Below are 27,355 nucleotides of genomic sequence, written 5' to 3' on the forward strand. Positions count from 1 at the left end.
ACGTGAAAATTGCATAAAAACGCGGGTTGTCTGCAGGACGCGTGTGTTTATTGTCAGTTTTCATCCACTCGAGCGCGTTTGTTTGCTAAGCTCGTCCGTCCGATTTCAGATGTTGCTACTTGGACCTCTTGGCTCGTGGGCCGGCTGCTGGTGACGGTAGACTGACGCAGAACTGTGGCCAGCAGTTGCACCCACATTGCGGTTGTACATAACCGTTATGCGACACTGCATGGGTCATTGAGACATTTCGGCTTGTTCGTATGTGCCTCGTGTAGCCCTTAGGAGCAGTGCCGTTGTGCTCAGCGAAAAGGTGTCTGACGTTTTGTCCGGTATGATGGTCAGATTGGAATAGCTAGATATTTCTCTTTCCTGTGCTGGCGTGGCTTTGCGCTGAAATAGGGGCTCTTTCTAAGGAAAGCAGACGCAATCCGTCGTGGCGACCTTCACGTGGTGGATTGCGGGCAACTCTAACAGCCACGCAAAGTCGTTGATAATTGCTCCTTACAGAGCAGAAATGAAATTTTAAGATATTCATGGCTGGGACCTATATACATAACCAGACAGTGACGTCTTTATCATCTGGTTCTGGAACTAGATATGGCATGGACGTGCATATAAACCTTCGTTTGAAGAAGAGATGTATTGAGAGAATACCTATTATTTAGAATCTGTCGAATTTAAGTGAGTTTTTTTCTTCGAAAAGAGGGCGTCATGTTGGCAACGTGCCGATTATTCAGTGCTCTCCAATTGAAACGTGCTCTCTTGTTGGACAACTGGCGCCTGATAAATGAATGATGGCATTAATCAGCCACCCTCTCACTTTTCGCCTGAACTCAAGTTATTAGGGACATTGATTAATATAAAGAGGGATGTAATCATCTAGGAGAAACACCCGGCAACGGTTTCAGGACATCAACAATGCTAATGGAGTATCATAAACACTTTTTCAAAGATAGTCAGCAGGATTCCGCCAGTTTCTTTAAGCGGAAGAATTTGATGCGACGTTTAACATTGTGCCGGTGTTTTGGTTGCGGTCTGGAAAGGAAAAGGATCTAGTATTTGTGAAATGCATTTCGGGAAGGACGCCTTAGGTGCATATTGCATACTGGATATATATTTATATATGTGTGTATATACATATACACACATAGCCGGTATAAGTATATATAAATTATATATATATATATATATATATATATATATATATATATATATATATATATATATATATATATGTATGTATGCACATCGACGTCACGGTGTGTCCTTTGCGCATGCGTTTCAACTGTGATGCTGCTGGTTTTATGAAATGCCCATTTTGACGTCAGGTTTCGACATCCCCGTTAAAGTTTTTTTTTTACATCTGTACACCCTACCAAACATAATTTGGGAACGCCGCACCATACCCATCCCCCGCCCTGGATCCGTCACTGCTTCGTGGTACTCCGTAGATTGTGTATCTGTACAAGAAAGGTCATGATGCCCGAAAATGAAGGCTGTTAATGCGCTTCGTAAAAAGGACGGACCATAACTTCGTCAGGTTTATAGGTATAGCAACTGCAGTGCTCTCGGATTTCGGTCCCTGTTTGAATTCAAGGTGTTTGGCTCTTGAACTGTCCTTGTCCTATGTCCTTCATGCATGTAGCTCTCTTTAAAATAATTGTCTTTGGTGCCCCAAAAGGAAGGTTTGGTGCCACCCAGCCGAAGTGGACAATGCAGGATTTCGTCAGGGTCGGAGGCACAATATTGTTGGGTCCCTGGAACTTGGTGCCCCCTGAGAATTAAGGTTTATGGCTCGTTGTGGTCATAGGCGTAATAACGTTTCAAAAAGTGTGGGTGGGGAAGCAAGCCCAGAGTGTACCTCAGCAATTTTTCAGGAAAACGAGTCCCAATGATCGGGGGGGGGGGGGGGTTAGGCATGGAGGTTGTTATCGCTCTCTGTCCACATGGCATGGCTGCTATGCTAAGTATGCATCTAGAGCTGTTTCTCACTGGTGCACAATCTTGCCTATTCGACTCATCTGTCATTTGGCAAATAAGGCTTCTTCCAGCTTCCCAAGATTATTTGTCCATTGTGACATTGTATTTCCTGGAGAGGCGAAATTCCACGAGCGGGTAGCCATTTTGGGTCATTGAGGAAGTATCTGCCGGCACAGTGTAGATACCAAAATACGGCCTGGATATAGGCTGGTGAGAATTTTGAAAGTGGATCGAAGTGCGACATATTTTTCATGCGCCTTTATTTCGCTGACTGCTTTTCAAGAGATAAGACTTGTAGCAGCGTTTTAGGCAGAAACAAATTTGGGAGCTTAAAACTGCCAGAAACCATGTGAAAAAAGCCATAAGACTGGAGATTCTCTTTTAAGAACGAGATCACATAATGAGGCCCATCTGCCAAATGTTCCTTATCTGGGCCCTGCTCCCGTCCGCCGTCGGTGGCCACTGCCCTGGCCCGAATGTCCCCCGCATGACTGACTGCGAACTGATCGTATGGCTGCTTTGTTGCATACTTTTGGATCAGCCTTACTACCGCATGGTTTATGAAATATATGTTGGACACCTATAACAGCATCTTTTTCCCGAATCATCTTCCCGTACACCACACCAGCTCAGAAAAATAGCCTCCGGAAAGCTGTCTGCCTTAGCTGTCTGCATTGGTCCAACGGACAATTCAGTGCCCACCACGTGTGCATACGACTTGATCTGCTTTTGTGTGTAGGCAGCGGCGTAGCCAGGGCTATTGCCAAGGGGGAACACAAGCTTAACAAAAGCCCATCTTATGGTGATCCCCCCCCCAAAAAATGTCCCTGGATATAGCTCATTTGTTAATGAGTGTCACGGTTTTCTTCGTTTTATTGCTATTTTGACCTCGTAACCAGAATAGAAACCAGGAGCTACCGTAAACTCAATTATATTTGTATTTTGGGATCAGCAAATTGCAGAAATCAGGCGTTGAACGACTGCATGAAACAAGTCACAGTCACGACTGCGCTCTTAATTTACAATGGTTAGTTGACTCCTTCTAAACCAATAGAATTCAGAACCTTTGTAAGAATGTTTTATCTGGGTCCCACAGACATTGAGGACAGTGCGAGTGTAGACTGTAGACCGATATGTTTGATCCAAATTTGAAGATGAAAATTGATTGCAGATCGAGCAGTCAACAATGCATATCAACGTGGTCAAGCCATGTTTGTCTGAAAATGTTCATCATTCGGTCAGAATCGATTACTGATACAATTTATGTAACGTGTTTTTTAGCATGCGCTCCCGCAAATATTAGCAACAAAAACTGGACACCAGGCGTTGCATCTCCATAGTCTGCTGAACCTTACCTCAGTAGCTAGCCCTTAGCCGTGGCCCACCGATGGACGAAAATGGGGACGCTTCTGAAATGATTACCTTAAAAATCTGAATCCACTGGTAACACAAATTACGTGACGCAGTTTTGAGCGTGCACATTCGAGAATCTCAGAAACACAAGCCTCGACCCCAGGCGTTGCAGTCTCCGTAGGCCGCGCAGCGTCGGCCATGCAGTTAATACTAAGTTGTGGCCAACGGGTGGACGAAAATGACGTTTCTAGAAAATTACCCTTGAGCGTTTCATGACATCAGATCTTACATTCAAAGGGCAGTCCGAGCGCATATTTCACGTGTGCAATTTTTAGCCTAATGAAAAGGACGGATTGGCCCTTAAAGCACCGCGAAGTGGCGCTGGAAGCTGGTGGTTGAACTGAAATAGTGAAGGTAGAATCTCTATTTTTCGTGTTTTTGCAGCTGTTTATCTGTTTAAAAGACAGTTGACACGGCGCCCGACGTCTGATGGCACTTGCAGTGGCCGAAATTTTTCGGTTTTACGAAAGCTGCAACACAGACCATCCTTATCCTTGCTCTCGAGGTTGCGGGCGGGCATGTTCAAGCCTTTTGATGTAATTTGTTTCAATAATACATTCTGAAAAACAACGTCCTCAGGCAAGCATGGCATGACTCCGCTCGCTTTCTGCAAGCTCATTTTGACCCACCCTATTCATCAATAATGAGACCCCTACTCTGCTCAACAATAATGAAACCCCTTATTTCCTTCTGGGCAAGGGGCCTTTTGAGTGGAACACCAATGGTACATTACCGTTTCCGGTCAACGGCTAAAGGGCCATTGCGTTCCATCGCGAGTGTCTTCTGGCTACCATTCTGGTGACACGGGGGGGGGGGTCTCCTGGTCGATCCAGGGGCCATTAGAAGGATATATCATATCATATTGTTCCCATCCTTGACACGGGAGGCCTTCTGACCCGCGTAGTTATCCCCGGATTAGTGCAGGAATCCTCATTGATGCAACAACATCCCTGATCACCGAAGGTAGCTCAATAACTGTCACAAGGACTCCAGTTGCGTGTTTTTCTGTGTTCTCCAGGGATATTGAGTTTTCCCTGACAGTAGATTGTAAATGAAATGGGGTTCCTGATTTGTATTAGCATGGCTAACCCATGTTTGTCTTGAAATGCTCAAGATCTTGCTAGAACTGATAACTGATAAGAAAACCGCGTAATATGGTCTTGAACATGCGCGCTCGCAAGTCATAGCAACAACACCCTCGGCGCCCGGCGTTGCAGTCTCCAGACCGTGCGGCGTTTGCTTTGTGACGGTAACACTAAGTGATGGCTGATGAGCAAACGAAAAAGATGACGCATCTTAAGGGAGATGGCTGGTGGACTAGGTAAATCGGCATGCATGTTGAATGTGGTGCAAAAATAAGCCAAATGCAACCTTAACTGAAAAGTGTGTGTGTGGGGGGGGGGGGCATTTAACATTGCTGCCCCACTTTTCAAAGTGGGGGCATGGCCCCCTGCCCCCCCCCCCCCTCCCTGTCCATACGCCCACGGCTTTGGTGCCCCTAGACTTTGGTGGTTCTAGGGAATGAAGACGTGGGGCCATTTGTTTTGCCCCTGAGATCTGGTTCCCCAAAAATAAAGCTCGTCTGGATCCGAGATTGGTGCCCCCTCCCCCCCTTCACCATGATATTTTGGATCCCTCCGGTCTAAGGAGGGACACTGCCTAACAACCCCCTTCCCCCCCCCCCCCCCACTCTAGAACCGCCACAAGCTCCGGCTGCTCTTCAGCTTTGCGTCCGGCGCCTAGCGGCCCTCCGGGGATTAATGTAAAGGAGCTGAAGACGTCACGAAAACATTAAGCGAAGATAAAGCGAAAATCGCGGGACATTTCATCCAGCGTTTTGCGAACTTCATGCACGTATGTAACTGGTCAACAATCCTCGAAAATATTAGTTAATTACGAATTGGTTTCGTAGTAATCAGTTACTAGTTCGTAACTAAATACGAAGTAACCGCGCTCCCCTCTTAGTAAGAATTCGTACTAAATATGCTCGGGACGTGTTCCTTCAGGGGTGCTATCATTGGATTGTCCTTAAGTGAGATCCCGGGCAGCTCAGGACTGGACGATGACGTCACTGGTGCATTCCGGCGCCGCCGCAGCCGCCTTGCCGGCTCCGTCGCTACATCACGGTGGACAAATTAAACTGGGCGCAGTGGTTCGTTTTGACGTTCGGTAAATTACCTCTGCGTTTACCTGATGTTTGCTTTCTGTGCTTGCGATAGGATGCGTTTGAAACTCCAGGGAGTGTACGCACTGCCCTCTTGTGACAGAAGTGAGGGGGCGTGGTTAGCGCGTAATGGACCGTAAGTTAACTTGCATGTTGTTTGTAGCTGTACTGGACCCAGCGCCGGTATCGTCCCCTGAGTGTCACCTGACTGGAGGTCTGGCCAGTGACCACTGTCTGACTAGGTCAACTGGGGTGCCTCGGCGTCAGCACGGAGCTGTTTGAGAATCACATCGTGATGGGACTGCAGAGTAGCGAGTCGCAGCGATCTCTGTCCACACTGCCTTAGACAAATAGAAGAGGGATGGGGCATCTGGCCGCTTTATCATGCGGCGCTGATTTACGAACGCAGGACTAGTTGAGGCGGCAATGACCTTTTTAGATGCGTGGACCGGACTATGTGTTTGACCTTCGGTCCTATATCACCTTGGAACGCATGAGGTAAACTGTAAAGGAGTCCTCTGCGGTCACAGTGGCCGTCTTTGGACGGTCGCCTTGGATCTTTGCGGAGCCTGCTGAGGTCACAGCGAGACGCCTGGCTCAGATTGCTCCTTGGTGGTCACTGAGGCCTGGCTGGTTGAGGCCTCAGCGATCACCAGTGACGTCACTTTAATGTTTGCGGATGGGGCGTTAAAATTGCCGGATGATCTTACCTCTTATACAGCCTTGTACACAGCGTCCCCTGGGCTGCGCCGCGAAGTCCGCATGCGTGAGGGGGCTCCGTGGACTTGATGTTCAGGCTACTTGTTACGCTAATCGTGTTGCGTATCGCGTATCACGTAACGTATCACCATTTTGAACAAAACTGGAAGAGGCGTGTGCAACATTTGCAAGGAGTTCATGTAAGTCCGGTCTGGTTGTTTCGCTGCTCGTCGCGGGAAAGTGGCGCAATGCTGAGCCGGTACCCTATCGCGGTATTAAACGTAGTAAATGATTCCAAAACGTGCCATTAAATGCATTAAATTATTTCCTAGTATCATCTTTTAGCTTGCAGGTGTACGTAAAGTTACGTGCCAATATTTGCATGGCTTTCAAACGACTCGAATGATTGAGATGGCTTTGGACATCACGGTCACGTCATGTCACGTCACGGGAGTTTAAAGTTGTTCTTGGGAGTTTAAAGCGGAGGGAGGGAGAGAGCATTGTCGCCGCTTATGAGAATGTTTCACATCAACCTTATTCTAATGCATCAAATAGGCCACTTAGTGATGCCATTGCCTCTTTACTATATTAGGCATTCTTATCTGGCTGGGACCCACTGTGACAGGCTTCTATATGTTTGGGCTGAAGGGAAGTGTATGCCAGACATTGGCTGCCTAACAAATGTGCCTGCAGATATGCTGAATATTTTTGGTGTCATATGAGAAAAGCTTCGTAAGAACTCTGACGATAAGGGTATCCTACATTTGGCATGATTAAAATGTGATGAGACCATTTATAGCATTGACAGTGATCCATGCTGATTTCCATTTGCAGTGCTACTAGTTGATGAGTGGTAAGAGGTATTTGTAATGATCATTTGCAGATGAATTGCTGACAATAGGTTTTTATAAAATAGGTGAGAATATTTTAATGTTCTTTTCCAATGTTCATCCTAGTCATATTACATTTTTTTTGTATTTTACTTCTTTGCATTATCTTCTGATCTCTTTTAATTTTATTTAGTTTTTGTGACATTGGTTCAAATCAGTTTCTAGTCATGGTGTTAGTTAAAGAGTATGTGCCAAGCGGTCTAGGTGTACTTTCCTACCTAACAGTTAGAAAAAATCATTGCACACCATTCGTCGTGTTTAAGGCGGCACATATCGTAAATAATCTCAAAACAGGTAGAATCATGCTCCTACCTTCGAATTTCAATAACTTCAATGGCGGGCTCCCGAGCGCCGCGCGCACCGCACCGCCTGGACTCCCCAGCGCCGTTTCTGCGTTGCCGTTGCAGTAAATGCAATATTTCTGCTTACCAAGAACTGTACAAAATGTACGGGACCAAGGTAAACCATTCGTCGTGTTTAAGGCGGAACATATCATAAATAATTTCAAAACAGATAGAATCATGCTCCTACCCTCGAATTTTAATAAATACGATAGCGAGCTCCCGAGCGCCGCACGCACCGCACCGCACCGCCTCGACTTCCAAGTGCCGTTTCTGCGTTGTTGCGAAAGCACAATATTTCTGCTTATCAAGAACCATAAAACATGTACGGGACCAAGGTAACAATAATAAAGCAACCAAAATTGTTTCTTATCGAGTTTAGGTACATTTATGAAACATGCAGGCCAGAGTAGTCCAGAACATATCCTAAACTAGCCTAACCTAACCTAACCTAACCTCCCCACCCTATATCCCCTTCAACCCAGCATCGTCCCGGTACATTTTTATGGTTCTTGATGCTGCTTGATGCGCAGTAATGTTGTGACCCGAGCAGTAATGGCGCCGGTGTCGCGGGTGCTGTGTGTGTGCGGCGCTCGGGAGCTCGCCATCGTAATTATAAAAAAATTGATGCTAAGATCATTAATCTACCTGTTTTGTGATTATTTACGATATGTCCTGCCTTAAACACGACGAATGGTTTACTTTGGTCCCGTACATTTTGTACAGTTCTTGGTAAGCAGAAGTATTGTATTTACGCAACAGCAACGCAGAAACGGCGCTGGGGAGTCCAGGCGGTGCGGTGCGCGCGGCGCTCGGGGGCCCGCCATCGAAGTTATTGAAATTCGAAGGTAGGAGTATGATTCTACCTGTTTTGAGATTATTTACGATATGTCCTGCCTTAAACACGACGAATGGTGTACAATGATTTTTTCTAACGTTAGGTAGGAAAGTACACCCTGACCTGCCAAGCAAAGGTTGTTGCATGTATCCTGAACCTGCCCATTAATAGGGAATTTGGCAGGGGCCCATTTTCCAATTCTGATGGTTGTCAGAATAAAATTTATTGACAGCCTATTTTTATGATTTTTGCAATATGTGACTGTGTTTTTGAGCATGGTAGTCATGATCAGCTACCAGGTGGAAGGAATCTCTATTGACAGCCTAAGCTTTTAAACTAAATCCCTCTCAGACTAACCACCTGGAACCACAAGTCATTATCTTTTGGTCAACTGCTTCTTGGAAGTGGAGAATAGGGAAATGTAAGTGCATGTGTACATTGGGGTGTTAATATTGACATGTTTATATACATATATATATATATATATATATATATATATATATATATATATATATATATATATATATATATATACATGCATATATATATATATATATATATATAGTGTTTACATTCTAGCAAGAAGTATTACATCCTTACATACATGTAATCTGTGGTTTGCTGTCTTGTGATATCACGGGAAAGCAGAATGTTATGTCATCATTGTATATTTTATTCAGATTGCCACAATTCTTGCGGCATGTCAATTCACGTCTGACATGCAGCTGTTTCAACAACCTTGATGAAACCATGCACTACATTCGCTGATAGTTGACACTATGTAGAAGTGGCACCAGGGAAAAGATCAGTTAGATTCTGCTCCTGCTATGGCTGTGTGACAAGATCACACTGTAATTGATAATATGCATTTTTCTAGCCATTGCTAGCTCAACAGTAATGTTAACTAAAATCATTGGACTGACCCTCCAAATTTTGTTGTTTGTTTTGCTTTTGTGTTAAGTCACAATCTAAATATGTTTGATAAAGTTGAAATCAGCTCAGGTCACATCTTATCACAAGATAGAAAAGTATGCCCAAAAATATATGTCAAACTTGTAGTTTCAGCATATTGTCTGTTGTTCCAGGGCAGAGTAGCCCTTGTCAGTTTTATACTAACAGTTCTGATAGCATGCATGTAGGGAAACAGCATTGACTAAATAAATCCTTTCCTTCCTTTTCAGGGTTCTACCCACACCCCCACAAGCCAAGTCTGATAGAGGCTTGCTGGGTCATGTGGAATACACACACACACACAGTGTAGGTCAATGCAAACATAATTTATACATGATGCAAATATTTGAAGTTGAAGCCTTCCCTGAGTTCATACCATGGCTGTATAAGGTGTGCTGTTGGCACTAATCTTCTCTTTAAAATTGATTGTGGGAGATTGCCACATTGTGATCTTCAAGGTGTTGTTGCTTGTGAGAAGTGTGCTATGCGTTCCTTTGCAAATATGCGTGGTATGGTGTCAAATTGCTAAATTTGTTTGTAGCTATTCTTCATTGCTCTTGCACTTATGTTGTCTACTTCTATTCTCTCTCCATTTATATTCTTGCTTGTTGTCTACTTACATTGGCTTTCATTTTAATGATCCATTGGCTTAGCTTCCTCAATGGGAGGCAAATTCTCTGCTAATCACTTGTGCAAGTTTGTCAGGATGCTGACTACCCGAAGTTATATTACTGTATGAATGCAGTCAATTTTGTGGAATAAAAGTGGGTTGTGCCCACACCTGCATGATTTCTCCTGTAATTTCAGTCATCTGGCAGAGCAACATGGATAACATTAATAATACTATTTTACCAGAGTTGTTATTGAAGTCATTGGCACTTTATTTCCACATATTGTGCTTTTCAGGCATGCCATGTCAGCGCTTACATGCATCTGTTGAAGGAAATGTACCATCTGTCTTTATATAAGCAGGCCATTTTATTCTGCGAACTTTGTTGTAACCCACCTGAACACAAGTCTTTGCGTTTTGGTCAGTGTGGTTGGATGTAGTTGCAACTCTGCCAATGCAGTTGTGAAATTACAGATATTAGCCACATTATTGATCATAGTGAGCAATGTAATGCAGCATTGTACATTCTGTATTTGTGATGAGTTCAGCTATACTATGTATAGATATGGGCAATGTGTACAAGACTGTTACTGTTAAGTTTTATTAGCTAAATGTCGCACATGCCTTAGCGTCGTCATTACTTCGCAGTTTGTGTGTCATCCATTATGTTTCTGCAGCACCTCCATGTGCTGTTGGCACCTCAAGCACTCTTCATGTGATCAGTAAACTCACATGCCATGTATTTGTTTTCCAGTCCTAAGTCAAAGCTAGTCAGAGCGCGGCTCTCGCCGAGTTTCTCAGAAGACTGGTCGCGCGGTAGAGAAGCATGGCGAGCAGCGACGCGGGCACGGCGAACAACGGCGGCGAGTCGAAGGTGGAGGTGAAGCCGGCCGAGCCGGCCTCGCCCGGCGGCCTGCTCGGCAAGGCCGGCGGCGGCCTGCTCAGCAAGGCGGGCACGGTGACCGGCAGCGGCGGCGACCAGCCGAAGCCGAGCAGCGGCGGCCTGCTGGCCAAGGCGGCCGAGCCGGCCGGCACCGACGACGCGCCCAAGACGGCCGCCGGCGACCCGCCCACCAGTAACGGCGAGAGCGCGGCCAAGCGGCGCAACATATGGTCCACCCGGACCCGGACACGATCAAGATGTTCGCCGGCCAGATCCCGCGGCGCATGGAGGAGGCCGAGCTGCGCAAGGTGTTCGAAGAGTTCGGCCCCGTGTACCAGATCAACATCCTGCGCGACCGCACCACTGGCCAGAGCCGGGGCTGCTGCTTCGTCACGTTCTTCACGCGCAAGGCGGCGCTCGAGGCGCAGAACAAGCTGCACAACCTGCGCACGCTGCCCAGCATGCACCATCCGATGCAGATGAAGCCGGCGGACGCCGAGAACCGCAGTGAGCGTAAGCTCTTCGTCGGCATGGTGGGGAAGCAGGCCGACGACGAGGCCGTGTGGGCCATGTTCGAGAAGTTCGGCCCGATCGAGGAGTGCACCGTGCTGCGCGACCAGAAGAACAACAGCAAGGGCTGCGCGTTTGTCACGTTTATGTCGCGTCAGAACGCGATCGCCGCCATCCGTGGTCTGCACCACTCGCGCACCATGGAGGGCTGCTCGGCGCCGCTGGTGGTCAAGTTCGCCGACTCACAGCGGGACCGGGACGCGCGCCGTCCGCCGTTCGGGCCGCCCATAGGGGGCGGAAGCCGACAGGCGATGCCCAACTATGGTAACAACAATTGGGGCCAGCAGCAGCAGCAGCCGCAAATGCCGATGCAGCAGCAGCAGCAACAGCAGCAGGCGCCGTCCAACATGATGAACCCGTTCAATCCGCAAACGCTGTCGCTGCTGCAGCAGCTGAGCAACGCCGCGTCGGCGCTCTCGTCTCTGGCCGGCCAGGCGCCGCCCAGCGGGCCGCCGCCCAACATGTTCGGCATGCCGCCGCCCAACAACGGCATGGGCCAGCAGCAGGGCCAGCAGCAGGGCAATTTCAACCAGCAGAACAACCCGGCCTCGGCTCTGGCCATGATCATGCAGGCGGCGGCAATGACCCGGCCTGCCGGCGGCCCGTCCTTCCAGGGCCCGCCGCCGGGCAACCCGCCCAACACCAACAACTTCGGCAGCGGCAACTTCAACAACAATCCCGGCACCGGCGGCGGCAGCTATGGCACGACGGGCGGCAATTACGGCGCCACAGGTAACAACTACGGCGCGACGGGCAGCAACTACGGCACACCGGGCAACAACTTTGGCACAACGGGCAACAACTATGGTACGCCGGGAAGCAACTTCGGCTCGTTTTCGAGCCCACCGCCGTTCGGCGGCGGCCAGCAGTCAAACTTCCCGCGTGCGCAGCCGGCGAACTCGAACACGCCGCTGGGCCGCCAAGTGGAGGGGCCGGACGGCTGCAACCTATTCATCTACCACCTGCCGCAGCAGTGCAATGACGCCGACCTTGCCAACATGTTCTCCCCCTTCGGCAACGTCATCTCTGCGAAGGTGTTCGTCGACAAGCAGACGAATATGTCCAAGTGCTTCGGCTTTGTCTCGTACGACAACCCGGCCAGCGCCGAGGCGGCCATTCAGGGAATGAACAGCTTCATGATCGGCTCCAAACGCCTCAAAGTACAGCCGAAGCGCTCCATGAAGGACATCGCCAAGCCGTACTGAGGCAGTTGGCTGCGATCTGACGCGCCCATTCCCGGGAGGCGGCGTCTGAGCGGCTCTCGGCAGGACTTCGGGCTCGTCCGCGGCTGCCGCGCGGCGCCCAAAGCCGCGCCGCGCGGCGCAGTTCCGCGACACCGACGCCACGGGTCTGGCGTCGGTGTGACGTCACCAGACGCTCAGCGGAACCCGTGTACAAACGCTCTGGGTAAGGTGCGATCGTGGGCGTTGCGTGACGGGGGGGGAGGGGGGGGGGGGGGCGACCACGGCCGGAGCCGTCGAACGCAGCGCTCCAACAGGGCCGCGGTACGTATTTGTGTAGAACGCTGACTACCGTCTCGGGGGAGGGGAGGGGAGGGGGGGGGGGGTCGAGGCGGCTAGCCGGCTGGCCGCTGCTTTCCGCGTCTGTGTATTCCCACAGTGTAGTGGGTTCATTTGGGTTCATTTGGCCCCGGCCGTGGGCGGAGTTGGTGCACTGGTGCGCCGTACAGACGGGAATCATCCATCCACTTCCAAATTGAAACCGAACGCAGGCTGTCGCAACTGCCGGCCTTGTTGCTGGCAGGGACAGCAGGTTTTGATATTTTCTCGGTGTTGTTTGTGTTTTGAATGTTCAGACTATTTTACGCTGCCCGTGTTTCCGTCGGCGGTCGGTGCGGTCCGACGTGGTCACACACAAACACCCACACTCCTGGTGCCGTCATCAGTCGTGCTGACCCGTCCGGACGCGTGTGAGACGGTGACAACGTCTGGTGACGCCGCTGTCCAGGTGCCCCGTCGTCTACAGACCCCTGTGACCCGACCGGGGGAGGGCGTGAGGGAGGGGCGCCTCCGTGGGGCGGCGGTCCGCGGCCTCGGCGGCCCCGCCGCCCGCCCGGCCCGGTGTGTGCCGTCTCTGGCGGTGGCGGTGTCGTGGCTGGTGAGGCAGGACGGGTCGTTGCCGAGGCGTGGCTCGGCCGCGCCAGGCGTGTGGTCGCGGCGTCGGTGGTCAGCGCTGACGTGACCTGTCGTGTCCCGTCTAGATGTATCGCCCAAATTCCCCCGCGGCGTCGGCTCCGAATAAATGTTCTCTCGGCGGATGTGGCTGTGTGGAGACGGTGGTGCGCGCGGTGCTCGTGGGCCAGAGTTGTGGCTGTGCTGTGCGTGGGCCCGCTGTCTGCGGGCCGGTGGACGGTCGCCGGTCGGGGCCACCGAGCCAGGTGGACACGTGGAGGCGCAGTCTCGGCGGAGGTGTCGTCGTCTGTGTAAGTCTGGGTACTGGTCAGCTGGAGCCTCGTCGCGCCAGGCGACGCTGGACCAACTCATGTGGACGTCAGAGCGGGGTTTTTAACCATTTTTCCTCTTTTGTCGTTTGGTCGTGATGGCACTGAGGCACCAGAGTTTGTTGATGTGTATGCCGATGCGTTCAGCATGGCACAACGTTCATATCTGTCGTTTTTCGTCCGTTTCCTGCTGTTTGTTTCATGTTTCGTAAAGCTTGAAATCGCAAATCCTTGTAATCTGTGAGGCGGCATGGGTAAATGCAAGTCGTATGCAATTGAAGGAGCATATTCGTAGCTGCATTGTCACTTCGGTTGTCCTTAACCAGTTTTTCTTGACGTGACAAAATAATTAAGATTGGTATGTTCTGCTTTTAAGCTATTGCACAGGCCAACCTTAACATGCTATATGAAGCTCAATCGCGCTGCCGCTCCCATGAGGAATGGTCCCAATTCCCAATAGTTGGAATGGTCAATACTTTGGCCCAACAGGAATTGAATGTATGCGAGTACTTTGCATGGGGGCAACTTAGTTGAAGGACTCGACGCTGGCTTTGATGGTGTGATATCAAAAAGTACTGAATAAGTGCGTCACTTCCGTTCTAAATTAGCGACATGTATGTTTTAACTGTTGGGGATGATTTGTTTAAAAGGAATGTGGTCTGGCCTGTTTTATGACTTCCCGTGCAAGGGATGGGCCAGGCCTGACTAACCTTCGCTCGTTTCCTCTCCCGTGGCAAAAGCTATGTGCCAAAATCATCGAAGCTTTGCAGCCAGTAAGACATAGCCCCATTGCTAGCGATAATGAACACAGCTGACGCATCACCGGTGCAGCTAAAATGACATTTCCAAGAAACTTGTCGAGCGTTGAGTGGATTTTTGTAAGAACTGTGCTTTGGTAGATGTTGACTGACGACTTAAAGAACTCTTTTGTGTGCGTTTTCTGCGCTGTACCTGAAACCATCTGCACACGCGCGCACAAACACTTGAATGTTCAGTATCCAAAGTTGTGTTCGACTTAGCTGAATCGTGAATTGGCTCACAAGCCGGTCGTTTTGGGGTGAGCCGCGACCCGAGTCAGTTCGTTAGGGAAAATGTCACCTTGAGCCATGAGCGGAATCATATTCTTCATAAATTTCACGAACTGCATTGTGATCCGATCATGTGTTTAACTGTCGTGTCAGTGAGCCATGTGGCTCAAATAAGTATGGAAACATGAGGAAACAGCACGGCCCAGGCAGGTTAACAAACTAATTCAGAGTGTCAAAATGAGCAGCATCTGGCATTAGGTAAAAGTTGCGTTTTTGCTAAATCGGCGCGTTTGTTATATTGTCTAAAAAGCAAGCACAATGTTATTGATCCTGATCTAAAGTTTGCCAAATCTCAGCCAAGCTAGCCAGCTAGTGGAAATGTGACTACCTACGTGTGAACGTACTTGTGACTACCTACGTGTGTAAGAGAGCTCTCAGAGTGGCCAGTCGACATTTGCTAAAGGATAGGGCATTGAGCCAGAGCTGAATCAGATTTTTTTTTATTTTGCAAGCCGCGTGAGTCATGAGCCAGATGGCTCAGCGCAAGCGATTGGTTTGAACTGAACTGAAACAGGAAAGTTGGAACGGGTATGGGTCATTGGCTGAATCGGATCCAAAAATAAGTGAGCCGGTCTTGAGCCCGGCAAAAAAATGAGTTGAGCACAGGTCCGTCAGTATTCACTCTGTACCTAGATGGCGTCGACCAGCGACTCAAGCCCTATCTGGGGCTTATTTCCGAAATCAAACCAAGCATTGCATATAAACTTAGCGTAAACGCAATTCGTTCCTCGAACCACGCAAAGGCCTTTAGTGGTGGCAGAAATATGGGCTGAAAAAATGTATGTTGCGATGCGAAAGTGCCGTATGGGTCGGGTGCATGCTGATTCTAATAGAGCAATGCTGAAGGCGGTCTTCAGTCACAGGCATGGCAGCCAGTTGGTAGTTATCTCTTCTCGCACACATCGCTCCATCTGTTGACTTGTTCTCCGCCGGGCATTGCATGCACGGCTATCAAAATCGTGCCATTTTAGAACAACCGGGTACAAAATGATCCATCGGCCAAAGGTAGTCTGGGCGTACAGTGGGCCAGCTGGAACTCGCCAAAGAGATGGGGCCGACCAAAAATCGTGTGGTCAAATCATTGAAGAGTCCATTCAAACTTCTCGGTCACGTGATGACGTCGTTTTTGCTGGGAGCTTCCGGTGTATGTTGTAATGATTTTCAAAGTGTGGGTCGAAATACTGGTCCAACAGGAGATGATTAACAGCAGATTCCGCTGGGTTAACTACGACAACGGCTTAGTACATCAAGTAACGGCTGTACAAAGGCTCAAAACTGATCATCTTTCCGGTGTTTGCGATTTTTTGGGGACGATTGGACTAAGTTTTGACTTGAAAGAGAATGCTTTATGCTCTGGCTATTTTTGAGCTTTTGAAGATTGATCAGTCTAGCACTCGTAGAAAGATATATTTAGAGAAGTTTTGGAGGTCTTATTCCCTCCCATCTCTGGCTCCCACTGATGTCGACCACGTACACCTATAAGGAGTGGATAGTCCCATGTCCTCCCACTCACTCGACGTTCGCCAGGCGCCAGTTACTCAGGTACCTGCGTAATCGCTACAGCGGCCACCAGTTGAGTTGTGCGTAACCAGGGGTGAAAATTTAGCCGCTATATCAGATCCCGTATGGAAACTTCTCAAACGTAAACGCTATTCAATAGTTCCGCCCTGTCTTGTGGTTCAACAAGTATTGTTTAGAGCAACGCATTGTACGAAACTTTGCCGCTGGAGCACACACATTTGCGTGAGCCCTATGCAGTGGTCTAGTGAGGCGAGTGGGGCTGTGGTGATTGTCTGGCTGATCTGGTGTGCAATGCTCGATCATTCCAGCATCTCATGTCGTTTACAGATGACATCGCATTGATATTTTTCTGTGAGAAATGACTCGTGACGACGTGCAACAACGTGTAGACCAATGTTTCGTACTTTTGATAATCTCATGGTGTTTGCAAATGGCATCGCTCACCAATCATCTGTGCGTGTGGAGTGTACCGTGGAACAAGAGCGTTTGGACCAAAGACGAAGGGCATTGTAGGCGAGAGACATAGAATGGACTCACAGAACAGCGCACGTTTCTACTTGGGATCGGGGGAGGTGTGTCCTTTGGATTGAAGGCCTGTTGATCAAGTACCAGCCTTGGTCTCCGTCCAACGGAGCAGCGGTCGTGGTCGATGGTGGTTATTGTGAGGCCGTTCGTAAATAACGTCATGCAGATTTAATCGATGTTGACCCCGTACCCCCCGTGGTTACGCTGGCGAGCTTTGAGGGAGGTTTCAGCATTACTTGCGTCCACGCCTGAGCGTGACGTTCCGTTCCCCGAAACCCCCTCCCCTTGTGACGCCTTGATTACGCGTCATCGATCTTTGACATCCCTGTCCACTCATGGGCGACCCCATGTAGAATGGACCACTTGTCGCCTGGAACTATCGTGCCTACGCAGGAACTGTGGCCGGTCTGTGTAGTGCCGCCTCGCCACGCCATGCAGGCCGTGATGGTGTACGTTTCGCCGGAGCTGCCGCGTCGGAACGTGCTCCTGTGGGCGGGGTTTGGGCCGGGTGCGGCGGCGCCCCGCACGGGACCGACCTTGCGCTCGCAGCGACACGCCGGCTGACGGGTCATGCTCAGGGCCTACCCACGTCGCCGGCGTGGCGTGCTGCGGGCATCGGGGTGGCGGTGTGACGGGAAGACAGCGAGGCAGCTCGTGATGGGTGGAACCTGTGGCTGGTGCGGGCCTTTGTACTGCGATGCGATGACTTGCGATGCGATGTTTCGGCCTAAGCACTGATGACCTGTTGATCTAGGCCATCTGTATGGCCACCAGACGCGTTGCGATACTACGCGCAGGGTAAACGTAGCGCTAGCTGGCAGCGCTGTGATAGGGAGAGAATGGCACGTGGGCAATGTTTGTTGGTCACGCGAGGTGCGCGCCGTCCGAAACGCCGAGGACATGGTGTGATACGGCACAAAATCCAAAATGCGCCGCTATAGCCCGGACCCTGCCTCGCCCGCAGACACCCGTTCACGTCTGCCGGTGACGTCATTGAACTGTCATGGGCGGTAGGTCGGCAGGCTAACTCTAACCATCTCTAGTCATCTTATCCTGGCCCAACGCTGACGGACGTTGACGGGCTGGCGCGGGCGCGGCGGTGTGGGATACGTGGAGACACTGGCGGACGTGAGGTTGATATTCTGTGAGGCGTGTGCGGCGCGCGGCGTTATGACTGCCTTATTGCCCCAGTGCTCATGTGCTGACATCTGTTGTGATGTTTAGGAGCCATGCCAAGGGCGAATGTAATACAACAGTTTGGTCAATGAAATGTCCATTCTGAACTCGGTAGTTTGAATGCTTTGAAGCCATGGTATTTATTGGTGCCCCGTGCGTGCCTCTTGATAACTGCCGGGCTCGGACGCGGCCAACCATCAATACACCGGGGGGCCGTTTGAATCCCACTCATTGATGACTCGTGCACCAGTCGTCGGTTTACGGCTCGTTGGCGAGTTCAAAGCCGCTGCTGGGTTCTCGTTTTTGTTCTCAGTTCTCGTACTGTGCGGGCTACGTCCGTCCCTGGGTAGGCCCCGGACTAGTGTTTCGGGCTTGTCAGTGCCTTGGGTCCTCGCGCCGGCTTGTGACCCTTAAACGTTTTCTTGCGTTCATAACCCGCTCGGCCGCTTGCTGACCTACCGGCTGCATAAGGGCAGATACTTAGCTACAGGTCGTTTGCTCGCAGCAGTTACATACGACTATTATCGCAATTGCATCTTGCATTTCTTATGCCCTGCTAAGTTATTGATGATTGCTATGAACTTCGGTCTACAGCATCGTTTGTGGATCTCAGCACGAAGTGGACAAAATGAAATGTATTTGTTGCCACAATAAACAGCACTCTGCGTTTTGTTTCTACCATAAATAGCACTGAACCACATGCTACCAGTAAATATCCGCACCTTTGCTTGGCTCAAGCAAGCGCAACAGGCATGAAGAAAGCCGTGGGTCTTACAAACATTACAGTCGTAGCGCCGCAAGCAAGGGTGAAGCTATCCCGGATATGTTGGTGTTGTGAGCCACTTTGACAGCAGTTTGATGTTCCGTGTAAACATGGATAGGAGAAGTTTTTTAGCAATGCAGAGGAAACACGATAATAGAACACGGAATCCCTCGCCTTCAAAGTTGCCCTGATCTGGCCCTGATTTCACACTCTTCCTGGAGACAGGCGGTTCCTATCTTGGTTACAGCAGCGCTCCTGGCGGCGCTTAGACGTACTTCGGCGGTGGCGCGCCGTACTGCAGAGCAGCCTTCTTCGCCTCCTTCTCCGGTGTGCTCAGGTACGGGTTCTTGTACGGATCCAGGTTCACCCTGGGCACGAAACATGACTGTGAGAACCTGTGTTGGCAGCGTCTGTAGGCAACAGCACGAGTCTGAATTGACAAAAGCCGACTAGGGGGATGGTCTGGTACGGCCTGCAGGTGAAGCCGAGCAGCAACCGTGCATTAGGAATGGGTTCGAGCTTCGAGCCGCTGTTTCTTGTCCGCACATGACGGGATCAGCTATTGGATACCTCGCTGTGACGTCGGTGTCCAGCGGGTCGATAACCCGCTGTAACGTTAGCGCTCAGCACGGACGCCGCTTAACCGCCGTACACCTATGCATACTGCGCCAGAGCCATCTGGAGACGCTTAGTCGAAGCTCAGCTTTTGAGTCCGCCCGTTGCCCCTCCAGCCTTGGTGCCCGGTCCATGTCGCCGCCCTTACCAGTGTTGCCTTGGCAGTAGGGTGAATGGCTGCAAAGATCGGGCCCCGGCGCCAGGTGAAAGGCTCCGGGCCCACATCGGCCAACGGCACACTCACTGGTACTGATTGACTGAGTCGGCACAGTTGACGTTGTACCACCAGTCGCAGGTCAGCTCGTACTGGTTGAAGACGGTGCCGTTGGTGCAGAGGAAGGAGGCGCCGGCGTACCCGTGTCGGTTGTCCAACTCGCACACGTGGTAGGCCTGTGGTGACCGGCCGGGCGAGGTCAACACGGACCCCGTACGCACTGGGTCGGACGGTGGCGTGTCAGGAAGCACATCTCACAACGGAACACCCATACTCCTGGGTAATGGGGCCGTAAACACATCAAAGGCATTTGGCAAACAAATAGCCTGGATCGTCGTTGGGCCGCTGGGGTCGCATCGCTGGTGGCCGGAGTCGGCCTGCGGACCGCGGGAATCACTGACATGTGCGAGGCCCTGATGGCAATCCTTTGCCACACTGATGTCAGTGTCGGAGATCTACACATGGCGTCCGGCGCCCGCTAGCGGATGGGATCCCGCATAGGTACAGCTTGTGGCGTTGGGCGTCCGCTAGGGGATGGGATCACACATAGATGTAGTTCCGCACAATAGGTTGGGGAACCAGGCAGGGAGGAAATGCCAGAACCTGTCCTCATACCACAAAAAGCTGGCTTCTCCCCAGATTTGACCCACTGTCCTCTCAAAGTTAGAGGACTGGAGCACCCCGCCCCCACCCCCTGCACAGGAGATTTTGCCCATGTGATCACAGATACGTACCTGACACCCAGCCTCGGGGTCGGCGTACAGGCCCGGCCGATGAGGCACCTTGTCGCACGTGAAGCCGGTCTCCGGCACCTGTGACGCAACGCCACCTTGTCAAGACGCCATGCTGGGTGGTCCCGTCGTGAAAAGGACGGAGATTGGGAGCCTCACTGCGAATATAGATGCCTGCTGGGCTCAGCTGCGAGTTATAATTCGGCGGCGCTGTATAGCGCTATTAGACAGCTTTATGTGCTACACTTAAGGGGACTGGGCCCGCCAACTGTTTTGGTTTTAGTCAGGGCGCAGAAAGTCGTGGCGCATTTTCAATTCAGTGGGTACATTTCCTCTCGCCGAGAGTTTTATCATTGCACTGCCACAATCTGTAAAGCTTTGGCTTTAGCAAGGCCCCTATGGGAGAAGATGCGGCTGTGGCTCTTCCAGTTACTAGTGTTTTAATCAACAGGGTTCCGACCGACGGCAAAACGCATAAGCGGTAGTATTCCAGCTTCTTGAAAGTGTCCGTGTTGGGATGATATTACTGAAAATTTAGCACGTTCCAGATAAAATAAACAGGAACTGGCACATTCGTCTCAAGTTGCATTTCAAAAGAGCTTGGTTTTCTCTTGTTACGTTGCTCTGGTGGGTGAATTATAGTTTGAGCCATTCATTCATGAAAGCGCTGACAACTGCCCAAAAATTACTTCTGAGTGGAACTTAAGAAGAAAGTCGGTACGTTTATTGTGTGCAATATGCATGCAAAGCCTTTGATCAAATGTGAACTTTCTGAAATATTTCGAATCCCCCATCATCAGAAACCTTCCACCCATGATGAGCTACGCCATCCGAGTATCGGCAAACCTCATGAACGCGTGGACACGGAACGATGGCGATGAGCCCGTGGTCAAATGGCACTATCCCAAAGCACGTTATCATCGGACGGGCATCAGTCTCACTCATACTAATCTCGAGATGTGGCATGGCCCGTCACTGACCGCCGGGTAGAGCGGGTAGTCCTTGCCGGGATAGCCGGGGATCTTGCTCAGGTCCTGGGTGTTGATGCCGCCGTAGCGCGGCTCGTTGTAGCGGCCCTCGGGCGCCGTGTACAGGACGGGCCCGCTCGGCTGCAGCTTCTGCACCTGTCACCGCCGGGTATGCCGGGTCAGGGTCAGGGAGGGGACTGCAGAACAGCCGTCTGAAAGATCCGTCATCGAGCGGGCGAAGTAGCGCAGCGTCTTGCTCTGCAGCGCAGCAGGTAGTGCTTTCCACAGCAGTCACACGTTCGTTTGCTTGGCCTGAGTGGCATACGGACACTTTTGGAAGGAGCGTGGGTCACGATGTTTCTGAGCTGCTGGGCGTCCCTTGGTGCTCGTTTTTGACATCGACCGGCCTACCTCCCCGTTTCCCTCCGTTTCGGACTCCGGCGTGGCTCACCTGTTTGCGCTCCCTGGGCACGAACGGCTTCGGCACGTAGTGGCGCGTGGGCGGCGGCGGCGGCCCGTACGGCAGGGCTGGCGGCGGCGGCGCCCCGTACGGCAGGCCCGGCGGCGGCGGGCCAGCGACAGGTGGCGCTGGCGGCGCGCCGGGCACCACGTACACGTCGTAGGCGGCCGGGTCCTCCACGCGCGGCTTGCTGGCACGCGGCCGGCGCGGGATCTCTTCCCGGAACAGCGTGTCGATGTCACTGCTCACCTGGCCGGCGCACACAGGGGTCATTCGAGGCTGGGGTGGCCATAATAAGTCCGCTGGATTTTGCTGATTACAATCAAGTCGGGAGATCTCATTCTGACAATAATCGAGCTTCCGTATGGCAATAGGTAGCGCTTAACCAATGTTATTAAGGAGGCGTTGGCTTGGCTATATTGACAAGACTCGAAAGTTTGAAGCTGTGTTCATGGTTACCTCGCTCAGTCTTATGGTTTGCAATGCCAGAAACCTAGAGCTCAGGACCTTTCTTGTGTATATCAACTGTCCAGATTCCAAACATTTCAGAGAAAACTTGTTTCCGTTTGGGACAAAATGACCCCAGCAGTCGGCGTGCCCAAGAACTACAATTAGGGGTATATTTCTTATTCAGTTGGAGGGCTCCAACTCTCCAACTTGGAGAAGAAAGTGGGCTTAATTCAGAGAGAAGCCCATTTGCTGGCGCATTCCGGGGTCAGTTTTGCCTCTTTTCACTGCTGAGCTTTGCCCCTACCCCTATCCCAAATCATTCTGAGAAACTACGCTCCTGACTCTAATGATCAATCCATGGCTTCGCATTCATGGCTTCGCTATGCTCGAGTCAGGTTTACGTGACAGCTGTTTTGGTTTCCACGTGATGTTAACAGGCGCTCAGCCAATGACAAATTAAATAACGTCCTCCAAACAGCACAAAAGACGAGAAAATGTTCACGGGAAAACTGAGCGCCCGTGGTCTGCTCAATTTCAAAAGCGGTGACCGGCTAACGTTCCTCCGGGGCAGCCCACTTCTAACAGCCCGTGTGTGTGCAAATTGGCAGGTCAACTGCAACCCACTCCGTACATCGAGCCGATACCTCCGGATTGGAGGCGCCACTTTGTGTACTTTACAGGAAAGGTGGTGTTTGGCGCACAGTAGACAAGGACTAATCGAAATGCGCGGAGGCTCCTCAGCATTTCCTGTGTTTACCTGTGAAGTGTGAATGCATAAATTTCGAGCCTGGGTAAGCATGTATATATATATATATATATATATATATATATATATATACCTCTCTTCCTCTGGCTCCCTCTGTCTCTGGCTGTATCTGTGTCAACTGGTTCATCAGAATGATGGACTGGCCCGCTTCAATCCCAAAACTGCCTTTTCGTACGAAAAGTTTGCCAAGTGGTAGTGGCCACGTCTGTCCGGGGCCTTGATGTCGTCGGGGGGTCGAAGGCTGTGTCACGCGCGGCCGTGGGGAGACAAGGTGATGACAGTGTGTCGCTCACACCGCTGGCACCACTGAGCCGCTCCCTCGGTCTACAGACTCCGAAGAGACCCCAGACCCCAGAGTGGGCTCGGAGCGATGTATGAAATGAACGGCCGCAGGAGGTCAGTTCTAGCACTTAAGGCCGGCACGCCCCGTGTGAACCGGAGACCCCGGAGTGGCGTGGGATGACTTATATCCCCCTGTATTTCACATATAAAAGAATGGTAAGACAGACGGGGGAAACTGAAATGGGCTAGAGCCGAAGTAGGATGGTGAAAGCTTAGGCTACGCTCATAACGTGGACCAGAACACGTCACAGCCAGCTGGGCAGTGACGCCATTGGAGCAATAAGCGGTGCCAATCGTGGACATTCTTTTGAAGTCGTGCGGCAAAACTGTATCTCTGTTCCACAACAGCCCTGTTGGAGCGACCTGAACGAGCAGTAGCACGTTTTGCGTCGGGTGGGATGCTGCGCCTTTCAAACTTTAAGTGTCCGTGTCATGGCGTTGACTTATTGCAACACAGCCAGGGTTCTTTTAGGAATAGGTTCTTTCCGCACCGCCGCCTTATCATTCAGCCTTGCTGTTAGGCCGCCGGTTGGCCGGTGTGGTCACGACCGGAGGCCGGCCTCACTAGTTCAATTGCCGTGTTGCTCTGATTAGCGATCTTATCACTGCAGTGTCCATCGAGTGACGCAGTGCCCGCCCGCTTTAGAGCCGTATATCCCTGAGCGGCCCGGGTCGGCGCGAGGGTGTAACGGAACCTAACGGCCTTCGTGTCCGGTGCTCGTGCCGACGGCGTGGCACGGCGGCACCGTTCGGCGGCGCGAGAGAGTGAGGCGGCCTTGACCGCGGCCCGGGCCCCGCCCGTCATGCGCCGCGTGCCCGCCGCCCAGCAAGAACTGGTGGCGCCCGCCGATCGTTGAGAGAGAGGCCAAAACGGCGAGCAGCACACCACGCTGCAAAGGGTCTTGTGCAATACGCGACAACTAGAAAATGGGCATAGAATAGTGATCGCGATAGGGATCTGAGATGTAGATGATGGGATTTTGTAAATGTTTTTAGACTTGCAATGGAAATCGATTCCTCCTTGCACTTACCTTTGTTTCTGGCCGCTGCGTGGCAAATTGTTAAAACATCGTGCCACTGACAATTTCTTGGAAACGATAGACGCATTCCGCGGAAGTGCGAACAACGATATTCCGTTGCACCATGTTAGCCAGCTAGGTCGAGCGCTCGAAACCTTCATGCAAAAAAACGTGCTACTTTGCACATTTCCACAGTCACCAACATCTTTTAGAACAAGTTGATGGCACGCAAATGTACCACGGCCGCACGCACATGCACTTTCCACATAATGTCATAGGCGTATTGATGGAAAGAAATGACTAGAGCTCCGCTGACACCATCCGGGCATGCAGCTGTTTTTTTTTCTGTATGGTCCTATAAAAGCCTCATTTACATAGTCGCCATAGCCATGTCAAACACTGAGCAGTGGACTTATCAAGGCATGGTGGGCATGGACATGGTTTCGTATTTAGTTGGAGTGCAAGGGCCCCAGCTCCCCAACTTGCGCCAAGCCCGCCTACCCCAATCTCGAAAAAGAAGTTTGTTTGTGAGGGGAGGAAAAGGAAGCTTGTGAAAATTTTGTCGTTTTCACCTGACTCAGTCCCTTCCCAAATTGATTGTGCGAGGCTGTGCGTCTGATTATTTGAGTAACAAGCGTGATAGTCTAGGCTAATTCGACCCAAGAATTAAGTTTGATTTGGCTTCGTAGTTAGTTCCACGCAAAGTTCGTTCCACGCATAGTTCCACGCAAAGGCCGAGCTTCGTAAAATTTATCTTGTTCATGGTGTTCATGAAAAATGGGCCTGTCGCAGTTTTTGTTTGACGGCTTTCTTGTGATTTCAGTCCCATTTGGAGGAAGTGACACTAAGGATGGCAATGCAGGGGGCTGTGGCACCCACCAGGCAGTACAAAGTTCTAGCTATGGTCTCATATCCATTGCCACGTCATTGCCAAGTTGCCTGTCGGTTCATGCTTTCCACAGGCCCCGCGTTTTTCACGCTCCACTCACCTGTCCCGCTGCCAGGAGAACGCAAAGTACCGCCACGTTCCTCATATTTTGATCTGCAATCAGACGAGAGGTGGGTAAGGTCGTGTCGGCAGGGTGCCAGGCGTCTGCCCTTGCAGCGGAGATCCTGTCACCTTATATCACATACGACTATCAGCACTATCACCACACGAGCCACAGCGGATTGCCGATCGGAGACTGCGATGCACCACCTTCAGCGAGCACGAATCGGAGACTGCAGCGACGCCGCGTCGGGCCTGTTAAACGATGCGCGCGGCGGCACCAGGGAGGGAGGGGCGCCACGGGGCAACTGGCCGGCGGCGGACCCCACCCTCGGCGGTCACGTCGGTCGGCGGTCACCCCTCGCCAGGGCCGTTGACCTGGCCGAAAGGCTGACCTGGCGCGGTGGTGGCCGGCCGCCCGACACTGGTCCACTTTCACTTTCGTGGTGGACTGGGCTGGGCTGGGATGCGGGCGGCGGTGGCACCAGTGAGGGACTTGACCCTGGCGGGACGTACCCCAGCCCCCCTATCTTTTCAATTCTGATTCGTGGCTCGACGATAGCACCGCTCCTGACTGACATCACAGGCGCAGATCCGACTTTGGCGGGCTCCCCTCCCTGTTATGCTCCCACCTGACAGCAAAACACCGTGGAATGAAATATATCACCCGGCATGAGCTCGCGCGGCCCAGCCGGTCCCCCCGTTCCTCCGTCCGACCTCCCGCCTAACGACAGCACAGGTGCGGACTGACACAGATGAGCCCGACCCGACCTCGAACTGACCGTCCGTCCCTCCCGTCCCATGTGTGCCCCCGCCCGGCAACAGGGCAATCTCACACAGGCACGGATGGCCCTAACTGGCCGGCACAAAACGGCTTCATGACACTGGTGCTACGGCAAAAACGGCTCCGTGACACTGGTGCTAAGGCAAAAAAGGTTCCGTGACACTGGTGGTACGGCAAAAACGGCTCCGTGACACTGGTGCTACGGCAAAAACGGCTCCATAACACTAGTGCTACGGCGCAAACGCCTGGCGTCAGGAGCGCTGCGACATTACGTCTTCTGCCAATACTTATAGTGATATTACACAGCAAAACAATATATACACAACAAAACGTCTACCTCAAAAATGTTTGTCACACACGCCTTCCGTTGGAAACTTACAGAATTTTTAGTCATATTTACCATAACTTTTGCTGTAGACTTCTTTGCGACATTAATGCCACACGACAATGCTGATGCTTCAAGATTTTTTTCCTCTCCCTACATGGCTTTATTTCAAATGCACAAACCACACTTCTAACTAAGACACGAAATAAATAATACGTGCTATGCAAGAATATAAACAGACTGATACTTTAAACTGCGTACTATACCTATACGCAACATAAGTGCCAAACGAAAAGGTTTGTTCTTCAAAAACCTACAGCCGTCATTACTTCTACTCCAAAAACGTACACGTTCCTCATTTATACGTGACATTGCTTTCACCACAGTATGTACTGAATGAGACGGCACGGAACGCCACGGAAGGCACTGGAACAAATTAGGACTGGGAGGTGAGGGCGGAACAGGGCTGGGCTATACTTCAAATATTTCGTTTCAGTTTATTACATTTAATTTTATTTCCTCTGCCGTCTATAAAGCAGAGGAAATGACAGGACACGCTAAACAGGGGGGTAGGTGAGAGCAGGGCAGGAGAGGACGGGTCCGAAGACAAAACAGGACAAGACCGGCCTTGTCCTCTTTTGCCGTCTGTCTTTTCACTGGTCCCTCCCCCTGCCCTCTGTCATTCCGTCTATGCCTTAAAGGGAGTGTTCCACATTTAAAAGGGTTTTGAACTGAAATAGTCATCTCGAAGGCCTTGCGGCGCTGTTCACAATCCCACAATAAGCCACTGTCTCCCAATCTCAATCCATTTCAGCGTGAG

The 27,355-nt window shown here is 51.1% G+C and overlaps 1 protein-coding gene and 1 long non-coding RNA gene across 2 annotated transcripts; one reads left to right on the forward strand and one right to left on the reverse strand.

The window, feature by feature from the left end:
• Nucleotides 1–6,302: 6,302 nt before the first annotated feature.
• LOC119103803 (CUGBP Elav-like family member 3-B) lies at nucleotides 6,303–12,770 on the forward strand. Its single transcript, XM_037227456.1, has 2 exons — nucleotides 6,303–6,456; nucleotides 10,641–12,770. The coding sequence occupies exon 2, from the start codon at nucleotides 10,997–10,999 to the stop codon at nucleotides 12,542–12,544; it is 1,548 nt and encodes a 515-aa protein (XP_037083351.1). The 5' UTR covers nucleotides 6,303–6,456; nucleotides 10,641–10,996; the 3' UTR covers nucleotides 12,545–12,770.
• A 9,243-nt stretch (nucleotides 12,771–22,013) lies between these two features.
• Nucleotides 22,014–25,840, reverse strand: LOC119102491 (uncharacterized). Its single transcript, XR_005094698.1, has 3 exons — nucleotides 25,822–25,840; nucleotides 25,428–25,480; nucleotides 22,014–22,110 (listed from the first exon to the last, which is right to left on the reverse strand). It is a non-coding gene; the product is annotated as an uncharacterized LOC119102491 (long non-coding RNA).
• Between the last annotated feature and the right edge of the window lie 1,515 nt (nucleotides 25,841–27,355).

This window comes from Pollicipes pollicipes, unplaced genomic scaffold, assembly GCF_011947565.3.
Source record: "Pollicipes pollicipes isolate AB1234 unplaced genomic scaffold, Ppol_2.1 Scaffold_5724;HRSCAF=6776_pilon_pilon_pilon, whole genome shotgun sequence".
In the NCBI taxonomy this organism is placed as follows: domain Eukaryota; kingdom Metazoa; phylum Arthropoda; class Thecostraca; order Pollicipedomorpha; family Pollicipedidae; genus Pollicipes; species Pollicipes pollicipes.